The sequence below is a fragment of the Entelurus aequoreus genome, linkage group LG02, assembly GCF_033978785.1.
Source record: "Entelurus aequoreus isolate RoL-2023_Sb linkage group LG02, RoL_Eaeq_v1.1, whole genome shotgun sequence".
Lineage (NCBI taxonomy): Eukaryota > Metazoa > Chordata > Actinopteri > Syngnathiformes > Syngnathidae > Entelurus > Entelurus aequoreus.
The window spans coordinates 14,481,978-14,506,668 of record NC_084732.1 but is presented as its reverse complement, the minus strand read 5'-3'; the positions used below and the strand labels follow the sequence as shown (position 1 = coordinate 14,506,668).

At 39.2% G+C, this 24,691-nt stretch overlaps 2 protein-coding genes across 2 annotated transcripts in view; one reads left to right on the top strand and one right to left on the bottom strand.

Moving 5' to 3' along the window:
* Positions 1–24,691, bottom strand: part of LOC133662622 (major intrinsically disordered Notch2-binding receptor 1-like) — a 30,543-nt gene that overhangs the window by 314 nt on the left and 5,538 nt on the right. Inside the window, exon 4 of the mRNA XM_062066738.1 lies at positions 18,492–19,585. Within this exon, the coding sequence (XP_061922722.1) occupies positions 19,394–19,585 (192 nt within the window). The 3' untranslated portion in view covers positions 18,492–19,393. The remainder of the gene's footprint in view (positions 1–18,491; positions 19,586–24,691) is intronic.
* Positions 33–5,505, top strand: LOC133662612 (stathmin-4-like). The gene is made up of 5 exons (XM_062066728.1): positions 33–93; positions 476–554; positions 1,838–1,933; positions 4,449–4,648; positions 4,726–5,505. Exons 2-5 carry the CDS (start codon positions 542–544, stop codon positions 4,825–4,827), a joined length of 411 nt encoding a protein of 136 aa, XP_061922712.1. The 5' UTR covers positions 33–93; positions 476–541; the 3' UTR covers positions 4,828–5,505.

Sequence of the window (24,691 nt, the reverse complement as noted above, 5' to 3'; positions counted from 1 at the left end):
CCAAAGTGATGTCATGCAGCAGCTGCTGTGCGGTGGTGCTGATGCTGCGGAGGATGCTGCACATTTTCAGCGTGAAGCCCCGACATCAAACTGGTGAGTGAGAATCTTTTCCTCCTTTTTCCCACATTTATATAGTTTCTCCTCGCCTCCTTTTTCTTGTTATTGTCTCCAATTGGAGCGACCGTGCTCGGGTGATGAAGACGATGATTGAAAATGACATCATTGCTCAGACGCACCATGAATAATACGGATGATGTCATGGTAATCGGACAAAAGAGAGGAGCACATTTTCACCGGAGAAGACGTCATCGTTCTTGCGTGAATGTTTACTTCTTTGCCGGAGAGGAAACACAAATTGACGCAAATGATTATTTTTGAACTGATCCAGTTGATGATATTGAAACTAATTAGCTGGAAAGTTCCATGCATGTTTTGTGTGTGACAAATTAGTTGAAATGTTTTTACCTCTGTTTAGACTCACAGGACCAACATTACTCCCTGAGTGCAGTCTAGCTGACTTCACAAAGTCTTCCTAGCAGCCATGACGTCATCAGGTACATTTCCTCTCACCCACTCAGACTTGTTGTTGGCACTGAATTAATATTCTTAACATTATTATCATCTTTGTTGTTGCAACAACCCTTCATATTAGACATGATTTCATTCTAAACACAAATAATATTGATATATATATATATATGAGGAATATATAATTGATATATTTATTTATAATATTTATAATTGATATATAATATACATATAGATTGTCAATATCAAATTGATATCACTATTCAAGTGAGTAATGGTGTTGAAGATTCAGATTTATACTAATATTACATATTTCATTATGTTTGTATTATTATCTGCTTTAATATTTTTATATTAATAGGAACAATTTTATTAATACTAAAATATCGATGTCATTCAAATTATTATATCATAATATGATTCTTATATCCATTACTTGTAATTGATTTCCCTGTAAAAAGCCATATAATTTCTGTTTAAAAATGTGGTATTATTACTATCATCACCATTGTTGTTAACATGAAATATTAATATTAAAGAGTAAGTTAATTCTAAACAAATGATATTGATCCATAACACATTTTTGTTAACAAATTAAATATGACTATCATATATATTAATACTAACAGCAATAATAACGTTGGTATCAATACTAATATTACTATTTATGTTGGTATTAGTATTAGTATCCGCATTGATGTATTAATATTAATAGTAACAATAATTATGATATTAAAAATAAAATATACATTTTATTAGATTTGTGTCCTATTACAGTCAAATTAGGATTATCTTACTATTAACATATTAGTTTTAATATCATTATCTTTATAATTTGATCATTATTAATATCGTCGTTAGCACTAAACAATAATAATAAGCATATTTTTAATTCAAAACACAAATCATATTGATACATACATATGAATATATTGATAATACATGACTATAATTTACATATATTAATTTTAATATTAATAGAAATGTTTATATCAATATTAATGTGTTAGTATTCATGTTGGCTATCAATATCTGCATTGATTTTTTTCATATTAATTGTATGCGTAACATTCATATTGGCATTGATTAAAAAAAATACTATAATATTAGATAATATTAAAATATTAGGGGAATTGTTCTTCTTGAATAATATTATAATTGTCTTAGATTAATATTGCTATTAACATGAATATTACTTGTATTATTATTCTTATACATACTATAATTTGATTATCAGTTATTGTTATTATTAAGACTACGATTAATATTATTATTGGCGTACTTATTGTTTGCGTTTGTCTCTTTTCAGCCTACAGAGAGAAGTTGCGAGAGCTCCCTCTGGTGTCGTTTTTGTGCTCCTGCATCCTCCAGAAGCCACCTGGCGCCTTGTCCGCTCAGAAGGAAGGTCAGCTGACACGTCCTCACAGTCACGTGATCACATTTGGCTTTAAGGCACAGCTGCAGGGCAGCTAACTTCACTAACTAACTTCACCGACTCTTAATAATGGTATCTGGGTTCGAATCCCAGTTAAGTCAATTGATACTGCAGCTCACTGTTTTGTTTTACCGCTTTCATCGATTACTTAGGTAATTAAATTTCTCTCAACAAGACCCAGGACAGCTCTGTCGTTAACAACGTTGGCTCCCAGTAAGGGGTACCGGGTTTGAATTCCAGTCGGTTCAGAAGATAGCCTACAATCCTGGAAGTGACAGTGTTTAATTTCACCTCAATCAAAGTGTGCTGAGACTGGTTGTGTATGGGCCGGAACCATGTCTCAAATAAGGGGTACTGCGTTCGAATGCCAGTCGGGTCGATAGGTAACTTACAAAACCATGGCTGTAGATGTCAGGATTATATACGTTGGGGCGGAGTTAATGTTAAGATTCTTATTATCAATTCTTATTATCGTTCCCAGGAGAGCTCACTGGTCAGCAACCTCAATTATTATGTTGATTATTATTATCTTTACCATTTACTTACCTTTTCAACTATAATCAACCAACTACTACATAACTTTATTCTGTGTGGGTGATGTAAAAAACCCACACGATATATGTCGTCTTGATGCCGTATAGCCGAAGCTTTATAAATGACTGATCAACCAGACTGGAAATTTGAACTATATGTTGACCATTGAGCCATCCTGGGTTCCGTCGAGACCGGATTCCAGCCCATACACAAGAGACCGTTGTCTCAGTAAACTACGATGGATGTGAAACAACACACTGACTCTAAGTTACTGATCAACCCAACTGGGATTCAAACCCCTTCTTTGGGAGCCAACCATTGAACTATCCTGGGTGCTGCTGAAACATGGTTCATGTAATCTAGGACCCCTGTCTCAGTAAACTACGTTGGAGGTGAGAGAAAACACAAACTGTTCCAGGTTGTAAGTTATCTTTTGAACCGCCTGGGATTTGAACCCAGTACGCACACAGATTTCACCCCATACCCAAATGGGATGGGGTACCCCTGTCAGAGTAAACTACGATGGAGTTCAAATAAAATACTGACCTTGCCTATCGTCCCAACTGGGAGTAGGACAGAGTAACCCTCATCGGCGTTTAGCTATCCTGGGTCCATACACAAATCTGATCGAGGACCCCTGTCTCAAAAGAGGTGACACAAAGCACTGACTGTAAGTTACTGATCAACCCAACTGGGATTCGAAGCCAGTATCGATTATTGGGAGCCAACTGTGTTAACCATTGAACTATCCTGGATTCTGCTGAAACATGGTCCTGCCGCATACACAAATGTAATCTAGGACCCCTGTCTCAGTAAACTACGATGGAAGTGAGAGAAAACACCAACTGTTCCAGGTTGTAAGTTATCTTTTGAACCGCCTGGGATTTGAATCCAGTACGCTAACAGCGTTAACCACTGAACTACCAAGGGCTTTTTAAAAATAAGTTTTCGCCCCACAGACAAATGTGATCGAGTACCCCTGTCAGAGTAAACTACGATGGAGGTCAAACGAAATACTGGCTATAACTTACTGTCCCAACTGGGATTCGAACCAAGTAACCCTTATTGAATGCTGACTATGTTAACCATTTAGCTAGCCTGGATACCTTTGAGACCTGATTCCAGCCCATACACAAATGTAATTGATGACCCCTGTCTCAGTAGACTACTTAAAACACTGACTTTAAGTTACTGATCGACCCAACTGGGATTCAAACCCAGTATCCCTCATGGGGAGCCAACTTTTGTAACCATTGAACTATCCTCAATCCTGCTGAAACATGGTTCATGTAGTCGAGGACCACTGTCTCAGTAAACTACGATGGAGGTGAGAGAAAACACCAACTGTTCCAGGTTGTAAGTTTTCTTTTGAACCGCCCGGAATTTGAACCCTGTACGCCAAAAAAGTTAACCACTGATCTATCCGGAATCTTGTTCAAAGAAGACCGATGTAATGGAGTACCCCTGTGGTAGTGAACTACGATGAAGGTGAAACAAGATACCTATCGTCCCGACTGGGATTTGAACGCAGTACCTGTTATTGGGCGGTTTAAACCACTGAGCTATCCTGGGTCACGTTGACAAACGATACTGGTTCATCCACAAAAATAATCAGGGACCACTGTCTCAGGTAAAACAAAACAGACTGAGATTTGAATCCAGATCCACTTATGAAGAGCAATGACTTAACCTCGGTCCTGGTGAAAATGAGTCCGATGCTTGACATAGTACTCTTAAAAACCTATGACAGCGGTGAAACAGAAGAGTGAGTTACCTGTCGACCCAACTGGGATTCAAACCCAGATACCGTTACTAAGAGTCAGTAATGAAAGTTTGGACACACCTGTCTTTGACGGACAGGAACAGTTTTTGATCGGGTCGGAAGTGAAGATGTTATTCTTGTTATTATTTCACGTCAAACCTTCTGACGTTTGGTCCGGTGTCCTTGCAGGCGTGGTGGACCTAAACCTGGGCGACATTCGCCACATGGAGGTGATGGAGCTGAGCAAGCGTGCGAGCGGCCACGCCTTCCAGGTCATCCTGAAGCCGCCCATCTTTAACGGCGAGCCCAAGGCGACCACGCCCCCTCGTCCCAAACCCTCGCTGGAGGAGATCCAACACAAACTGGACGCCGCCCACGAGAGGAGAAAGGTCAGAACCGAACGAGCGTCCCCAGTCTCTGACCGTCGGCCGTGACGCTGACGTCCATTTTTTTTTCGCTCTTTCAGTGTCAGGAGGCGGAGCTCCTGAAGCACCTGGCGGAGAGGCGACAGCACGAGCGCGACGTGGCCAGCAAACACGCGGACAGGAAGTCGCAGGGGGCGAGGTGACGCCTGACGTGCGGAGATGGATCTCATCGTCCTTTTTTCGGACGGCTGCTGAAGACTCCGACGGCACGGGAACTCTAGACGGATCGCGTGACGACAACTTTGTTTCCATGGCAACGCTGCTCCGTGAGCGCGGACGCCGTCGGGACACGGCGACACCCAGAGACGGCAGAGACGTTTTTCTTCTCGGTGTGGAAATAAAAACACAACCAGCATCGGTATCGGTCTGACGCCGGCCGTGTCTACTTGATAATGATATCGGACAAAATAAAACGCTAAAAAGTAAACGTCAACAAAACTTTTTCCAGCGACTGCCTGTACAGAAAAGTTGAAAGAAGCGTTTGACATCCACATCTTAGCGTTGTGTGTACATTTGTGTAAAATATCATAATAGAACTAATCAATTCATTGGATGGATGATTCATGAAGAAGCCGCACTTTAGTCACCCTGCCATGAACGCAGCGGCTGCCACGCACTAAACATGCTTTATTTCTACGTCAGTAACTAGTCATCATTTGAACGAGGGTGTGTTTTTGCAGTGGCATTGACGTTTGGTTACTTTCATGTCTTTTAACATTACTATTTCAATTTTAATTTGGAACCTTTGAGAGGCGCTGCTGGGTCTATTGACCGATCCAAAATTCTCTTCAAGGCTTTGAAAGTTTTAATAAAAAAGTATTGCGGAACATGTTGTGAGAAATGTCATTTCTTTATTAGGCTTAGTGGAATATTTAAACTCTCAAGGCCCCAAGCTGTTTGTTTACATTCTTTTTTTAAATTTCTCTTGGCTATTTGGGCTTATTGGACCCTAATTCAGTGGTTCTTAAAGGCCTACTGAAATGAAATGTTCTTATTTAAACGGGGATAGCAGATCCATTCTATGTGTCATACTTGATCATTTCGCGATATTGCCATATTTTTGCTGAAAGGATTTAGTAGAGAACATCGACGATAAACTTTTGGTCGCTGATAAAAAAAAAGCCTTGCCTGTACCGGAAGTAGCGTGACGTCACAGGTTGAAAGGCTCCTCACATTTGCACATTGTTTACACCAGCAGCGAGAGCGATTCGGACCGAGAAAGCGACGATTACCCCATTAATTTGAGCCAGGATGAAAGATTTGTGGATGAGGAACGTGAGAGTGAAGGATTAGAGTGCAGTGCAGGACGTATCTTTTTTCGCTCTGACCGTAACTTAGGTACAAGGGCTCATTGGATTCCACACTCTCTCCTTTTTCTATTGTGGATCACGGATTTGTATTTTAAACCACCTCGGATACTATATCCTCTTGAAAATGAGAGTCGAGAACGCGAAATGGACATTCACAGTGACTTTTATCCCCACGACAATACATCGGCGAAGCACTTTAGCTACGGAGCTAACGTGATAGCATTGTGCTTAAATGCAGGTAGAAGCAAAAGAAATAAGCCCCTGACTGGAAGGATAGACAGAAGATCAACAATACTACCAAACTCTGGACCTGTAACCACACGGTTAATGCTGTACCGCCTGGCGAAGCCTAGCAAATGCTGTTGCTAACGACGCCATTGAAGCTAACTTAGCTACGGGACCTCGACAGAGCTATGCTAAAGACATTAGCTCTCCACCTACGCCAGCTCTCATCTGCTCATCACGACCCGTGCTCACCTGCGTTCCAGCGATCGACGGCGCGACGAAGAACTCCACCACGATGATCGGTGCAGTCCGCGGCCCAGAGACGGAGGAAGTCAAGGTGAGGACAGTGGCGCGGCGGCGGGCGTTGTAGCTTTCGACGACACCCCGGCCGCCATCAGAGTCGGCAAGAAACAAATATTGCCCCAAAGTTATGTACGTGACATGCACATAGCGCCACGCACGTATGGGCAAGCGATCAAATATTTGGAAGCCAAAGCTGTACTCACGGTAGCGCGTCTTCTATCCAACTCAAAGTCCTCCTGGTTGTGTTGCTGCAGCCAGCCGCTAATACACCGATCCCACCTACAGCTTTCTTCTTTGCTGTCTCCATTGTTAATTGAACAAATTGCAAAAGATTCACCAACACAGATGTCCAGAATACTGTGGAATTTTGCGATGAAAACAGAGCTGTTTGTATTGAGATACAATGTGTCCCAATACTTCCGCTTCAACCCTTGACGTCACGCGCAAACGTCATCATACCTAGTTGTTTTCAGCCGGAAGTTTCCCGGGAAATTTAAAATTGCACTTTATAAGTTAACCCGGCCGTATTGGCATGTGTTGCAATGTTAAGATTTCATAATTGATATATAAACTATCAGACTGCGTGGTCGGTAGTAGTGGGTTGCAGTAGGCCTTTAACCTGGGTTCAATCGAACCCTAGGGGTTCGGTAAGTCGGGCTCAGGGGTTCGGCTGAGGTCAAGACACACCCGACTCATCGCGTAAATAAAAACTTCTCCCTATCGGCGTATTACGGATACGGCAACAGCAGAAGTCACACTGATTTGCAGGTGTGTAATTTCTTGTGAGTTTATGCACTGTGTTGGTTTTGTTCTTTGAACAAGGTGATGTTCATGCACGGTTCATTTTGTGCACCAGTAATAAAACATGGTAACACTTTAGTATGGGTAACATATCCACCATTAATTAGTTGCTTATTAACATGCAAATTAGTAACATATTGGCTCTTAACTAGTCATTATTAAGTACTTATTAATGCCTTATTCGGCATGGCCTTATTATAACCCTAACCCTCTAACCCTGGCCCTAACCCTCTAACCCTAACCCTAACCCTAACCAAATAACTCTAAATTAAGTCTTTGTTACTTAGAACATGTTCCCCGTATTAAAGTGTTACCAAAAACATATAACTTTGTCTTGAATTTGAAAAAAAAAATTTTTTAAATTTTTCACTAAGGAAGGGTTTGGTGAATGCGCATATGAAACTGGTGGGGTTCAGTACCTCCAACAAGGTTAAGAACCACTGCCCTAATTAGAATAAAAACTAAGAATCATCTTTTGATATGATGTACTTACTGTAGTTCATAAGTAACAAACGTGTACTTCATGTTTAGTGACATGCTAATTCTTATTTTTTAAATATTCCATAATGGATGTCCCAGGAAACTCTTGTCGAATCTTCTGGCCCGAGAAAATATCCAATGCACATCTATACAAGAAGACCAAGTGCAACACTGTGGTGCTCGAGATCAAATGCCGCCGATTCCAATGGCTTGGGCATGTTCTCAGGATGGACCAAGACCGCATCCCCGAGACCGCACTACGTTGGACTCCACCTGGGAAAAGGAAGCAAGGTGGGGTCGTACGGTGACAGCTGAGCTGAAGGAGATGAACCTAACCTGGGGCGAGGCACAGCATGTTGCTCAAGACCGGTCCAGATGGAGGCAGATCGTCGAAGCCTTATGTCCCGGCAGGGACGAAGAGGATTAAGTAAGTAATTCTTATTTTTACACTTTTTTTCACCCAAATTCCATTGTATGTTATACTCTTCTGACACCACCAGATGGCAGTATAAGTGTCCACATAAGCGGCCATAAGACCCCAATTCAGTAGTGTACACAATTTTGGAAATAAGAGCTGAAAGGTGCTGTCCACGCATGTGGCCACTAAGCCTTTAGAGGTTTTAATGCACATTTTGAACATTGTTTTTAATCTTTGTCAATAGCCTTTTTTACAGCCTACAGCTTCAGAGTTATATAACTTTGTACCTGACACATGCCAGCTAAATTGCAAACCACTTTGCATATGTCAGTCAGTCATGTTAGTCATATAACTTGGTACTTGACACATGCTAACTGTTAGCATACAAACAGTTAGCGTGTGTCACGTTAGTCATATAACTTGACACATGCCAACTGTTAGCACGCTAACAGTCAGTGTCAGAAAAATTGCATGTAAATTATCAAAAAACTTTCCGTTCTGAGTTCCCAATGAACAGACAAGAGGCTGTCTTTGTTGCACCAAGCAAAGGGTTGGAAAATTCCATTGTGTACGATGGGAGGAGACGGGAGGGGGTTATCTATTGTCATCGAAGACCTGATCAAGCTGAATCCAGGACCAGCCCAAGCCCAAGGCATCTTTTTCTTTTGTGTTAATGTGACCGAAAACAATGACTGTTCCCAGAATGCTTTGCATGGGGACGTGCGTCTGACGTCACGTATTCAGAAAATTCGAAATGGCTGCACGCGGGAGGTGAGGCCCGAGCGAAGAAAAGTGGAAAAGAGTGTTATTCGTCAAAAAACCCACACAACGACGGTCATTTTTTCGCCGTGCTATTGTAAAATTGTCTTTTATCTGTGTTTTGTGAAGCCGGTGAGTAACGTTCAATACAGTTAACTTAGGCTATCTTTTGTTAGACGCTGTGAATGTGTGTAGGTTACATGCTACGACATTCCACATATTTCCAACTGGTTGAAACGAAAGCGTATTACCTTATTGTCAGTGTTGTTTAGGCCCAGGTCGCTATTACTTCGTTATAACAACGTAACGTTAACAGAGTGGAAACAGCCGTTCTTTGCTATTAATATGAGTGTGTATTATTTATTTCTTTGTTCTTTAGTGGAGCTCGAGATCCTGTTTACTGTGGACTAGCTGTGTGTGACGCCATGTTGTTTTTGTTTCCATTACAAAAAAAAAGATATGTCTATGTGTTTTTTGGCATAGTTAATTGTAGAAAAAAATATAAAATGAGGTGATGTGAGTGGGAAAAATTGCTGCACATATTAAGGATCCTTTTTCTTGATCTATATTTTTGTTATTTGCTGATGTATATATTTTATATGCTGTTTTTTATTTAATTAATTTATTAGAGACTATTTTATGCTTTATTTACCTTTTTCTATTATTATTATTTTATTTACTATTATTATTGTTATTTCCACATGTAAGCATAAATAATTGATCATATTAGTACGTTGTTTGATTGCTTTGCTTAATGCATTCCATAATTTAATTCCACATACTGATATACCGAAGGTCTTAAGTGTTGTACGTGCGTACAAATGTTTTAAATTACATTTCTCTCTAAGATGAATTTTGTCCTCTTTTTTTGAGAAGAATTGTTGTATATTCTTGGGTAGCAGGTTATAGTTTGCTTTGTTTATAATTTTAGCTGTTTGCAAATTCACTATGTCGTGGAATTTCAGTATCTTTGATTCAATAAATAAAGGATTTGTATGTTCTCTATATCCAACATTATATATTATTCTAACTGATCTTTTTTGTAACACCGTTAATGAATGAAGTGTACTTTTGTAATTATTTCCCCATATTTCTACACAGTAACTCAGATATGTAACACTAGTGAACAGTAGAGAATATGAAGTGATTTTTTGTCTAGAACATGTTTTGCTTTATTCATTATTGACGTGTTTCTTGCTACTTTATGTTGTATATTTTTTACTTGAGATTTCCAGTTCAATTTATCATCAATCATTATACCTAGACATTTGGTTTCATTTACTCTTTCAATTTCTATTCCGTCTACTTGTATTTGTGTTTGAATTTCTCTTCTACTGTTACCAAATAGCATTATTTTAGTTTTACTGAGATTCAAAGATAGTCTGTTTTTGTCAAACCATCTTTTTAATTTGTTAATTTCTTCTGTTATTATTTGTATTAACTTCTGTGTGTTCTCTCCTGAACAAAACGCTGTTGTATCATCCGCAAATAATACTAACTTTAAATCTTTTGTAACTTTACAAATGTCATTTATCTAGACATTGAATAATTTAGGTCCTATATTGATCCCTGAGGTACACCACAGGATATATTTAGCGTTGTAGACGAAACCACCACATTAATATTAAAGATATGGTTAACATTCTTAGTGCTAAAGATATTCCCCTCTCCTTGTATCCCTTCTCCCAGCTCCACCATCTCGCCGAGTGCCAGCAAGAGTCATGAGTACTTGTCAACTCGACTCCTCAACTGGAGATAACTTTCTAGGTAAAGACTGATCTCCAAAATAATATCTCAGCATCCAGTAACCATGGTTAACAGATCACAACCATTTAATACCAATTTATCTCCCTTAGCACCTCACCATGGGGAAGGACGTATTCATATGCCTTCACCAGCACATGCATTAAACATGCAGAGAGTTACACAAGGTAGGGACTGATCTCTGTAATATTAGTGTATAGATAGGCCCCTTGGGTATTACCAGTCATGGTTAACTGATGGCTCTCTCACAATGCCCACCTCACTAGGAACGGCAGTCCCTCCTAGACTCCCTCCACCCCCCTCACCAGCAGCCCTCAACATGTGGCAGACCCAGGAGCCTGGATCCAGCCTGGCCTACAGGCCAACATGGCGAGGGGGAAGAATGGCCGACAACATTTCCTGCTCTGGTGAGCAATAACTGACAAATACCGGATGGTCATTCTGTGCCACAAATTTTGGAAAAAATTCAAATTCACAAGCAATCACATATTTTCCTCAAACTTTGTCAATAACTTTTGTCATTAACTAAGGTCAATAGCTAATGTCAGGATTATGAGTAATGAGGATAAACACTGAAACATGTTAATTTTATACTGCTGTTTGTCAACAGCGCCTGAGGTAATCCACATCCTTAGCCTGCTGGAAACTATTAAGCACAACCAAGACCAGCTGATTGCGAAGGTAAACTTCTTAAGCCTTGAATAGGTCAATAATTCATAATGACATTGATTTTGATTCATTATTATTTTTTAAAGAAAGAAACAGCCTACATGGCAGCTTTGTGTGATTAGAGTAAACATTGCTACATTTTCTTGTTACATTTCACCTGTTTGTTCTTTAAATACCACTTTTAATGTTTTTTATTTATTTCGATCATATTTTTTAAAAATGTGCCCTGGGGCCGTTAAAAAATGACCTGCAGGCCGCAAATGGCCCCCGGGCCGCACTTTGGACACCCCTGGCCTACATGAATACAAACATAGAATGATAGTACAAATATAATAAGAAAACAATGTCAACCTCCCAAAGTTGGGTTATGGATATTTATTTATGCCCCCCACCCCCAAACCCCCGCCGCCGTCATCCAACAGAGCCAAACAAGTACTCTGATCAAGGAACCAAATAACGATATTGTTTAAACATTTTGGATGTCTTGCACACCTATACCCTGATCACAAATTCATAGTTTACACACCTTATTTTAACCACCTCCAGTAACTTTAAGTCATGTTTTTTTTTTCAAATGTAATCTCCTTAATACCTATCACATATTTTGTATTGTGTAAGCATACTTGGCTTTGGATGCTACATACCATAAACATAAACGTATCTGTCTTGTAATCTTGTTTGATCACATGTGCTGTGAGTAAAAATGTGTTGACAAGGTCAGCCACGGACGCTGAGGTCACCAAACACGCCATCAGGTGGTTCAACTTGGCGGGGGATCGGGCAACGAGGAGACGAGTCCCGCTTCCACCTCCTCAGGAGGAATAGAGATGTATATGTATAAATAAACAACCTTTTATTGGACTTCTTGTCATTCACCACTTATTCATTTTCTGATATGTTAGCTGTGCATGGAGCAGTGTTTCCTTGAAGTTGTAGCCTAATAGATTAAATATGTATATTTACTTTTTAAATATATATTATATATATTTACTTTATAGAGTGAATTGACCATTTTCTGTTTCTGCCTATTGACAATATTGTTAGTTTAAAAATACAAGGCAATGCATATGTAAGCCTATATTGCTGTAGTAGGGCTTAGTGAATTTTTTAGTTTCCTATTTTATCCTACAGCAAGAACAAAAGGGATTTTGAAAATAAGATAAAGGGGTCCAAAACGGCCAGATGAGTCAGGGTTTTTATGAGTCCGTTGCTGGTCCGCGGCGGGAGGTTAGGCTTTGATCTTGGGTGCGGAGTGGATGCAGCCCGCCGTCACGGCGCACCCGCCGTCACGGCGCACCCGCCGTCACGGCGCACCCGCCGTCACGGCGCACCCGCCGTCACGGCGCACCCGCCGTCACGGCGCACCCGCCGTCACGGCGCACCCGCCGTCACGGCGCACCCGCCGTCACGGCGCACCCGCCGTCACGGCGCACCCGCCGTCACGGCGCACCCGCCGTCACGGCGCACCCGCCGTCACGGCGCACCCGCCGTCACGGCGCACCCGCCGTCACGGCGCACCCGCCGTCACGGCGCACCCGCCGTCACGGCGCACCCGCCGTCACGGCGCACCCGCCGTCACGGCGCACCCGCCGTCACGGCGCACCCGCCGTCACGGCGCACCCGCCGTCACGGCGCACCCGCCGTCACGGCGCACCCGCCGTCACGGCGCACCCACGGCGCACCCGCCGTCACGGCGCACCCGCCGTCACGGCGCACCCGCCGTCACGGCGCACCCGCCGTCACGGCGCACCCGCCGTCACGGCGCACCCGCCGTCACGGCGCACCCGCCGTCACGGCGCACCCGCCGTCACGGCGCACCCGCCGTCACGGCGCACCCGCCGTCACGGCGCACCCGCCGTCACGGCGCACCCGCCGTCACGGCGCACCCGCCGCGGAAATAAGGCTTAGATCATGGGTGCGGAGCACATTCAGCGCGCCGCCACGGCGGATCCGCTACCTGCCGCTGTGGCGGATACGTTCCTGAGTGCAAATGGACGCCGATGCTGGTCCGTTTCGCGGTTCCGTTCCGGAAAGCGCGATACCTGCGCGGGGGATCCGCCGCGGAGTGTTTTTGCTGTGTGGGCTTGGTACTTGACACATGCTAACTGTAAACATGCTAATAGTTAGTGTGTGCCACCTTAGTCCATCCATCCATCCATCCATTTTTGTACCGCTTGTCCCCTTTGGGGTGGCGGGGGGTGCTGGAGCCTATCTCAGCTGCATTCGGGCGGAAGGCGGGGTACACCCTGGACAAGTCGCCACCTCATTGCAGGGCCAACACAGATAGACAGACAACATTTACACTCACATTCACACACTAGAGCCAATTAGTCAAAAAACTTGGTACTTGACACATGCTAACTGTTAGCATGCTAATAATTAGCATGTGTCATGTTAATCATAAAACTTGGTACTTGACCCATGCTAACTGTTAGCATATTAACAGTTAACATTTGTCACGTTAGTCACAAACCTTGGTACTTGACACACGCTAACTGTTAGGATGCTAGTGGTTAGCGTGTGTTACATTAGTCATGTTAATTAATAAACTTGGTACTTGACACATGCTAACTGTTAGGATGCTAGTAGTTAGCGTGTGTTATGTTAGTCATGTTAGTCACAAACCTTGCTAACAGTTAGCATGTGTAACAGTCATGTTAGTCACAAAACTTGGTACTTGACACATCCTAAATGTTAGCATGCTAATAAGTAGCATGTGTCACGTTAGTCATATAAGTTGGTACTTGACACATGCTAACTGTTAGCATGCTAACAGAACAAACCAAAAGTAGTGAAACAAAAATGAATATTATCAACAACAGTATCAATATTAGTTACAATTTCAACATAGCAGTGATTAAAAACCCCTCATTGACATTATCATTAGACATTTATAAAAAAAAAGAACAATAGTGTCACAGTGGCTTACACTTGCATCGCATCTCATAAGCTTGACAACACACTGTGTCCAATATTTTCACAAAGATAAAATAAGTCATATTTTTGGTTCATTTAATAGTTAAAACAAATTTACATTATTGCAATCAGTTGATAAAACATTGTCCTTTACCATTATAAAAGCATTTTTACAAAAATCTACTACTCTGCTTGCATGTCAGCAGACTGGGGTAGATCCTGATGAAATCCTATGTATTGAATGAATAAAGAATCGGGAAAAAAATCGTTTTTGAATCGAGAATCGCGTTGAACCGAAAAAAAATCGATTTAGAATCTAACCGTGACCCCAAGAATCGATATTGAATCGAATCATGGGACACCCAAAGATTCACAGCCCTAGTATGTGGGCAAGGGCCCTAGGAGTCTAGTAAAAATTTGAATACATAATATTAAAAAACAAAATGGGGCCTCAAATAAAATCTTGTTCAGGACCACACGCTGTACCATGTACTTTACATTGTTAGCCATGCTAAATTTAGCATGCTAACTTTTCTACTTAACCGTTCAGCCCTACACGTCATGCTAACAGTAAAAAATGTGTATGGCTGAAAAATGTGAAAAACAATGATAGCATGCTAATGTCAGCATTCTAACAGTTAGCATGTGTCAAGTACCAAGTTGTACCAATAGTTAGCAAGTGTCATGTTAGTCATATAACTTGGTACTTGACTAACTGTTAGCATGCTAATAATTAGTACGTGTCACGTTAGTCATATAACTTGGTACTTAATTATGCTAATAATTAGCATGTGTCACGTTAGTAGGGCTGCGAATCTTTGGGTGTCCCACGATTCGATTCAATATCGATTCTTGGGGTCACAACTTGATTCAAAAACGATATTTTCCCGATTCAAAAGGATTCTCTATTCATTCCATTCATAGGATTTCAGCAGGATCTACCCCAGTCTGCTGACATGCAAGCAGAGTAGATTTTTGTAAAAAGCTTTTATAATTGTAAAGGACAATGTTTTATCAACTGATTGCAATAATGTAAATTTGTTTTAACTATTAAATGAACCAAAAATATGACTTATTTTATCTTTGTGAAAATATTGGACACAGTGTGTTGTCAAGCTTATGAGATGCGATGCAAGTGTAAGCCACTGTGACACTATTGTTCTTTTTTACAAATGTCTAATGATAATGTCAATGAGGGATTTTTAATCACTGCTATGTTGAAATTGTAACTAATATTGATACTGTTGTTGATAATATTCATTTTTGTTTCACTACTTTTGGTTTGTTCTGTGTCGTGTTTGTGTCTCCTCTCAATTGCTCTGTTTATTGCAGTTCTGAGTGTTGCTGGGTCGGGTTTGGTTTTGGAATTGGATTGCAGTGTTATGGTATTGCTGTGTATTTATTTGTTGAATTGATTAATTAAAACATTTTTTTTTAAATATTAAATAAAAAAATAGATTTTTGAAAAATGAGTATCAATACTGAATCGCACGTGAGAATCGCGATTTGAATTCGAATCGATTTTTTCCCACACCCCTACACGTTAGTCATAAAACTTGATACATGACACATGCTAACTGTTAGCATGCTCATAATTAGCATGTGATAAATACCAGGGGCCGTACTTATAAAGCTTCTTAGAGTGCCATTTTACACTTAAGTCCTGAGAATTTGCGAAATTTAGTCCTACTCTCAAACTTAAGAATAAAAGCTTTTTATCAACGTTCTTAAGTCTAAGAATCACTCCTACTCTCCACGATATTTAAGAGACCTTCAGAGGTGTCTTAAGTGGTTAGGAGTTGCCAGCAGGGGATGGCACTGAGGCGAGAGAGACGTGCGCGAACGTTCAGGGAACGGAACAATGTTTTGTTTTGTTTTGGATGACGAGCAGCTGATCAAACGGTATCGTTTAGACAGAGCGGATATTATTTTTGTCACAGATTTAATACTTTTCGATTCTTTGTTGATTTCTGCATGTGTCTGCAGTGGGCTAGTATATATAGAGCCACCCACACCAGTTTCAAATTAGTTGCCTAATTAATGAATTGGAAAGAAAATGTTATGACAGTAACGTATGTGTGTGGCCGTGAGGTGAGTGACGTCAGTGAGTGTGTGGGCGAGAGAAGAGAGGGAGCGGTAGCGTGAGTGCCGGCGGGGACTAGTTTGTTTTGTATTATTTTGTAGTTTATTGTCAAAATATACACTCCCATTGTCCACTTAAATATTTCCAAGATATTTCTTTATTCTTAGACAACGGATTCCCTTCCGTGATTGGTCATTTCTATGGACACAGAAATGACGTCACCAAAAATTCCGTTTACAGGAAAAAATAGTAATGTCGTAATTCAGCTCTGAGTGTGACACTTAAAGGCCTACTGAAATGAATTTTTTTTATTTAAACGGGGATAGCAGATCTATTCTATGTGTCATACTTGATCATTTCGCGATATTGCCATATTTTTGCTGAAAGGATTTAGTATAGAACAACGACGATAAAGATTGCAACTTTTGGTATCTGATCAAAAAAAGGCTTGCACCTACCGGAAGTAGCGTGACGTAGTCAGTTGAACATATACGCAAAGTTCCCTATTGTTTACAATGATGGCCGCATGAAGTGAGAGAGATTCGGACCGAGAAAGCAACAATTTCCCCATTAATTTGAGCGAGGATGAAAGTTTTGTGGATGAGTAAAGTGCAAGTGAAGGACTAGTGGGGAGTTGAAGCTATTCAGATAGGGAAGATGCTGTGAGAGCCGGGGGTGACCTGATATTCAGCTGGGAATGACTACAACAGTAAATAAACACAAGACATATATATACTCTATTAGCCACAACACAACCAGGCTTATATTTAATATGCCACAAATTAATCCTGCATAAAAACACCTACGTCTTTGTTATGCTAGCTCCTAGCTCCTCTGCTAGCTCCTAGCTCCATAGAACACGCCAATACAATTCAAACACCTGATCAACACACACAATCACTCAGCCCAAAAGACCGTTCACCTAACCCAAGGTTCATAAAGCTTACATATTTAAAAAAAGTTACGTACATACACAAAAAAAAGTTGCGCACATACGGTCAAGCGATCAAATGTTTAGAAGCCAAAGCTGCATACTCACAGTAGCACGTCTGCGTCTTTGTCATCCAAATCAAAGTAATCCTGGTAAGAGTCTGTGTTGTCCCAGTTCTCTACAGGCGTCTGTGTATCGAAGTCAAAAGTCCTCCTGGTTAGAGTCTCTGTTATCCGAGTTCTTCCATCTTGACTGCATCTTTCGGGAATGTAAACAAAGAAGCGCCGGCTGTGTACTGTTGTTGCTGACTACGTTCGAAAAATACGTCCATTTCGCACCGACAACTTTCTTCTTTGCTTGCTCAGCTTCCTTCTCCATAATGCAATGAACATGATTGCAACAGATTCACGAACACAGATGTCCAGAATACTGTGGAATTATGAAATGAAAACAGAGCTTTTTCGTATTGGCTTCAATGTGGAAGGCATACCCGTGTTCCCCGGGCCACGTCACGCGCATACGTCATCCTCAGAGGCGTTTCGAACCGGAAGTTTAGCGGCAAATTTAAAATGTCACTTTATAAGTTAACCCGGCCGTATTGGCATGTGTTATAATGTTAAGATTTCATCATTGATATATAAACTATCAGACTGCGTGGTCGGTAGTAGTGGGTTTCAGTAGGCCTTTAAGATTCAGTCCTACACTTCGCTGAAAGTGTGAGTAAGACGCTTGATAACTAACTTTTAAGTGCAGCTTTCAGCGAAGAATTTATTTACTCTTAAGTCAATTCTTAGCAGACTTCTTAGGAGTAATTCTAAGAAGCTTGATAAGTACGGCCCCAGATGTATTGTAATATTAGAGACGCATAAATATGATGTAACGTCAAGCTATAAGGCACACATGAGTCCGCCATATTGTTTTCGGCCGAAGTATTAAGCACACTTAAGGCCATAATATTAGAAACACCCAAACTATTAAACACTAGCAGCCTAAATACTAAGTACACTCAGGGCAAATCCGTAATATTAAGCATACTTAAGACCAGCATCATTTTTATAATGATAAATATTCAGCACATCGGCGGCCTGAATATTAGGCACACCCACAATTTTAGGTACATAATTGGTATATCCAGCTTTCTATTTCACCTGTCATGTGGTTCTGTGTGGACCGGACTATGACGTCACAGTTAACCTCGGACCTCCGTGGTCGCCACGTTGAATTGGGTCAACGTGCTTGAAGGCGCAGCACGGGGGGGGGGGGTCCCAAGACCGCTGAAGTAGGACAGAAGGTTCTCAGTAATAATTGATGAGCGTGGGCGTGGAGTCTCCGGAGGACGCCGCCGTCTATAAATTCCGTGTCCAGTCAGCGGTTCTGGTCCGTCTCAACACTACCTGTTTGTGGGAGCGACGCCAAGTAGCCCGCGGGGTCTCCCGTGGGCGGAGCCAGATGGCGAACCGCAAAACAAAAACAAGTTTGTTAAAAAAAAAAAAAAAAAAAAAAAAAAAAAAAGGCCCCCCATGCATCTGTGTCGTCACGCTGAACTTTGGAGGCGTTCATCAGGACCTACTGGGACGTGACGGCGCTGACATTTATCTGCTCGCTGGAGGGGAAGTCCATCGGGGAGCCGTAAAGCAGGTCTGGGAAAGGTCGCGGTAGACATTTAATAACGTGACCACCGCATCTGGAAGGAAAACCACCTTGGTGACATTCTAGGACCCTCCGGGGGACTCACCTGACGTCAGCCAGCCAGCCGCGGGACACCACGCCAAGACACAACAGGAAGTTTATTGTGGAACATTCCGTCACAGGAAGTCCAGTCAGAGAACATTCCAGAAGGTAAATATGACATTCAGAACCTGGACAGGTCCATCAGAAGACAGACACATTCTGCTATCAGACAAAGAACATTCCAGACTCTGGCCAGGTGATTAATACATTCGTGCAGTTTGCCCTGGTCCGAGGTCAAGTCCAGGATCAGAACGGGGGGGGTTCACGGGCTACGACTAATTGCCAGCTGTGCTACTTCCTGTTTCCCTGTCCCGCCACGCTACGTCTTCATGGTGCAGATGGGCACCACGATGACCAGGATGACGCTGAAGGTGGCGGCGATGAGAGCGCCGATCTTGCACGCCTTGGCCCTGCGGAACTCCGCCTCCCTCCTCTTGAGCAGCGAGTCGTAGCCCGGCGTGTACACGTCCTCCATCCAGAACTCCAGCTTGTTCGGGTTCAGCGACTCCGCCTGCGTATATAATCAGAGGAAGGTTACGTTTGAAATAAAAATGTTTACATTGTATCGTATTTTTCGGACTGTAAACTGCTACTTTTCTTCCTACGCTTTAAACCATGTGGCTAAAAAAACGGTGCAGCTAATTTATAATGTTTTGTAATCAACAAATAATTTGGGGCGGCGTAGCTGGGTTGGTAGAGCGGCCGTGCCAGCAACTTGAGGGTTCCAGGTTTGATCCCCATTCCCGCCATCCGAGTCACTCCTGTTGTGTTCTTGGCCAAAATACTTTACCCACCTGATCCCAGTGCCACCCACACTGGTTTAAATGTAATAATTAATAATAATTAACACACTCGTTAATATTCACCAATAACTAACGGAACAATAATTAATATTCACCAATAACTAAATACACACATTGATATTCAACAATAATTGACACTCATTAACATCCATCCATCCATCCATTTTCTACCGCTTGTTCCTAACATTCATTGATAATTAACACACTCGTTAATATCCACCAATAACTAACAACACAATCATTAATATTTACAATAACTAAATACACTCATCAATATTCACTGATCATCAACACGCTTGTTAATATTCACCAATAACTAACTACACACCCATCAATATTCATCAATAACTAACTACACTCATTAATATTCCACAATAATTGACACTCATTAATATTCACTGATCATTAACACACTTGTTAATATTCACCAATAACTAACACACTCGTTAATAATAAACAATAATTGACACTCATAAACACTAATTGATAATTAACACACTCGTTAATATTTACCAATAACTACACACTTATAAATATTCAATAACAATTGACACTAATTAACATTCACTGATAATCAACACACTCGTTAATATTCACCAACAACTAGCGACACACTCATTAATATTTATCAATAACTAATTAATAAATTAATAATTAACTACACTCATTAATATTCCACAATAATTGACACTCATTAACATTCATTTATAATTAACACCCTCCATCCATCCATTTTTCTACCGCTTTGTACACTCGTTAATATTCACCAATAACTACACAGTCAGTAATATTCAACAATAATTGACACTCATTAATATTCACTGATCATTAACACACTTGTTAATATTCACCAATAACTAACTACACACTCATTAATATTCATCAATAACTAACTACACTCATAAATATTCAACAATAATTGACACTCATTAATATTCACTGATCATTAACACACTTGTTAATATTCACCAATAACTAACACACTCATTAATATTAAACAATAATTTACACATTAACATTAATTGATAATTAACACACTTGTTAATATTTACCAATAACTGACACCCATTAATAATTAACTACACTCATTAATATTCCACAATAATTGACACTTATTAACATTCATTTATAATTAACACCCTCCATCCATCCATTTTCTACCGCTTTGTACACTCGTTAATATTCACCAATAACTACACAGTCATTAATATTCAACAATAATTGACACTCATTAATATAACTGATCATTAACACACTTGTTAATTTTCACCAATAACTAACTACACACTCATTAATATTCATCAATAACTAACTACACTCATAAATATTCAACAATAATTGACACTCATTAATATTCACTGATCATTAACACACTTGTTAATATTCACCAATAACTAACACACTCGTTAATAATAAACAATAATTGACACTCAAACACTAATTGATAATTAACACACTCGTTAATATTTACCAATAACTACACACTTATAAATATTCAATAACAATTGACACTAATTAACATTCACTGATAATCAACACACTCGTTAATATTCACCAACAACTAGCGACACAATCATTAATATTTATCAATAACTAATTAATAAATTAATAATTAACTACACTCATTAATATTCCACAATAATTGACACTCATATTCATTTATAATTAACACCCTCCATCCATCCATTTTCTACCGCTTTGTACACTCGTTAATATTCACCAATAACTACACAGTCATTAATATTCAACAATAATTGACACTCATTAATATTCACTGATCATTAACACACTTGTTAATATTCACCAATAACTAACTACACACTCATTAATATTCATCAATAACTAACTACACATAAATATTCAACAATAATTGACACTCATTAATATTCACTGATCATTGACACACTTGTTAATATTCACCAATAACTAACACACTCATTAATAATAAACAATAATTTACACATTAACATTAATTGATAATTAACACACTTGTTAATATTTACCAATAACTGACACCCATTAATAATTAACTACACTCATTAATATTCCACAATAATTGACACTTATTAACATTCATTTATAATTAACACCCTCCATCCATCCATTTTCTACCGCTTTGTACACTCGTTAATATTCACCAATAACTACACAGTCATTAATATTCAACAATAATTGACACTCATTAATAGTCACTGATCATTAACACACTTGTTAATTTTCACCAATAACTAACTACACACTCATTAATATTCATCAATAACTAACTACACTCATAAATATTCAACAATAATTGGCACTCATTAATATTCACTGATCATTAACACACTTGTTAATATTCACCAATAACTAACACACTCATTAATAATAAACAATAATTTACACATTAACATTCATTGATAATTAACACACTTGTTAATATTTACCAATAACTGACACCCATTAATAATTAACTACACTCATTAATATTCCACAATAATTGACACTTATTAACATTCATTTATAATTAACACCCTCCATACATCCATTTTCTACCGCTTTGTACACTCGTTAATATTCACCAATAACTACACAGTCATTAATATTCAACAATAATTGACACTCATTAATATTCACTGATCATTAACACACTTGTTAATTTTCACCAATAACTAACTACACACTCATTAATATTCATCAATAACTAACTACACTCATAAATATTCAACAATAATTGACACTCATTAATATTCACTGATCATTAACACACTTGTTAATATTCACCAATAACTAACACACTCGTTAATAATAAAGAATAATTGACACTCATTAACACTAATTGATAATTAACACACTTGTTAATATTTACCAATAACTACACACTCATAGATATTCAACAACAATTGACACTAATTAAAATTCACTGATAATCAACACACTCGTTAATATTCACCAACAACTAACGAAACACTCATTAATAATTAACTAATAATTGACACTCATTAACATTCATTTATAATGAACACCCTCCATCCATCCATTTTCTACCGCTTTGTACACTCGTTAATATTCACCAATAACTACACAGTCATTAATATTCAACAATAATTGACGGTCATTAACATTCACTGATCATTAACACACTCGTTAATATTCACCAATAACTACACAGTCATTAATATTCAACAATAATTGACAGTCATTAACATTCACTGATCATTAACACACTCGTTAATATTCACCAATAACTCAAAGTCACTCCCGTTGTGTTCTTGTGCAAAATACTTTACCCGCCTGTTCCCACACTGGTTGAAATGTAACTGAGATCATGGGTTTCACTATGTAAAGTGCGTCGAGTCACTAGAGAAAAAGCGCTATATAAATATAATTCACTTCACAATTTTCATAAAACACCAACAGAGACAGTGAGAAGGTGTGTTATTGTTTGTGCTAGGGCGCCATCTTTTGGACGAGTTCCCTCACTGCGGGTGGAAAATGTACTTACGGTTTCGTGCCTTGAACCGGAAGTAAAAGCGTCCATAGCGTTTCTGCTCGAAAGGATCCCTTATTCATCACTCCTGGCAACGTTTGTACGTTTTACAATATAACTAAAACAAGTCATACTCACTAAACTGTCCTACGCGTGAGGTCTGTTAGCATGAGCTAAAATGCTAACACGTTTACAAGTGTCTGTGTTAGTATTATTAACTTATATTAATGAGTGTGTTCAGTATTGGCAAATATTGAGTTTTAGTTATTGGTGAATATAATGTATTGTCTAGTTATTGGCAAATATTAACGAGCGTGTTAATAATCTGTAAATATTAATGATTGTTTGTTAATAAATAGTGAATATTATTAAGTGTGAATGTTTGTGGGTGTTTTGTTAGTAGTTGGTGAATATTAATGAGTGTGTAGTTAGTTACAAGTGTGTTAAGTATCAGTAAGTATTAACGAGTGAATGTTAATGAGTGTGTAGTTAATTATTGGTGAATATTAACAAGTGTGTTAAGTATCAGTGAGTATTAACAAGCAAATGTTAATGAGTGTTTAGTTAATTATTGGTGAATATTAACACGTTTGTTAATTATCAGTGAGTATTAACGAGCAAATGTTAATGAGTGTGTAGTTAATTATTGGTGATTATTAACAAGTTTGTTAATTATCAGTAAGTATTAACGATTGAATGTTAATGAGTGTGTAGTTAATTATTGGTGATTATTAACAAGTTTGTTAATTATCAGTGAGTATTAACGAGCAAATGTTAATGAGTGTGTAGTTAATTATTGGTGATTATTAACAAGTTTGTTAATTATCACTGAGTGTTAACGAGCAAATGTTAATGAGTGTGTAGTTAATTATTGGTGAACATTAACAAGTGTGTTAAGTATCAGTGAGTATTAACGAGCAAATGTTAATGAGTGTTTAGTTAATTATTGGTGAATATTAACAAGTTTGTTAATTATCAGTGAGTATTAACAAGCGGATGTTAATGAGTGTGTAGTTAATTATTGGTGAATATTAACAAGTTTGTTAATTATCAGTGAGTATTAACGAGCAAATGTTAATGAGTGTGTAGTTAATTATTGGTGAATATTAACAAGTTTGTTATCTATCAGTGAGTATTAACGAGCGAATGTTAATGAGTGTGTAGTTAATTATTGGTGAATATTAACAAACTTGTTAATTATCAGTGAGTATTAACGAGCGAATGTTAATGAGTGTGTAGGTAATTATTGGTGAATATTAACAAGTTTGTTAATTATCAGTGAGTATTAACGAGCAAATGTTAATGAGTGTGTAGTTAGTTATTGGTGAATATAAACAAGTTTGTTAAT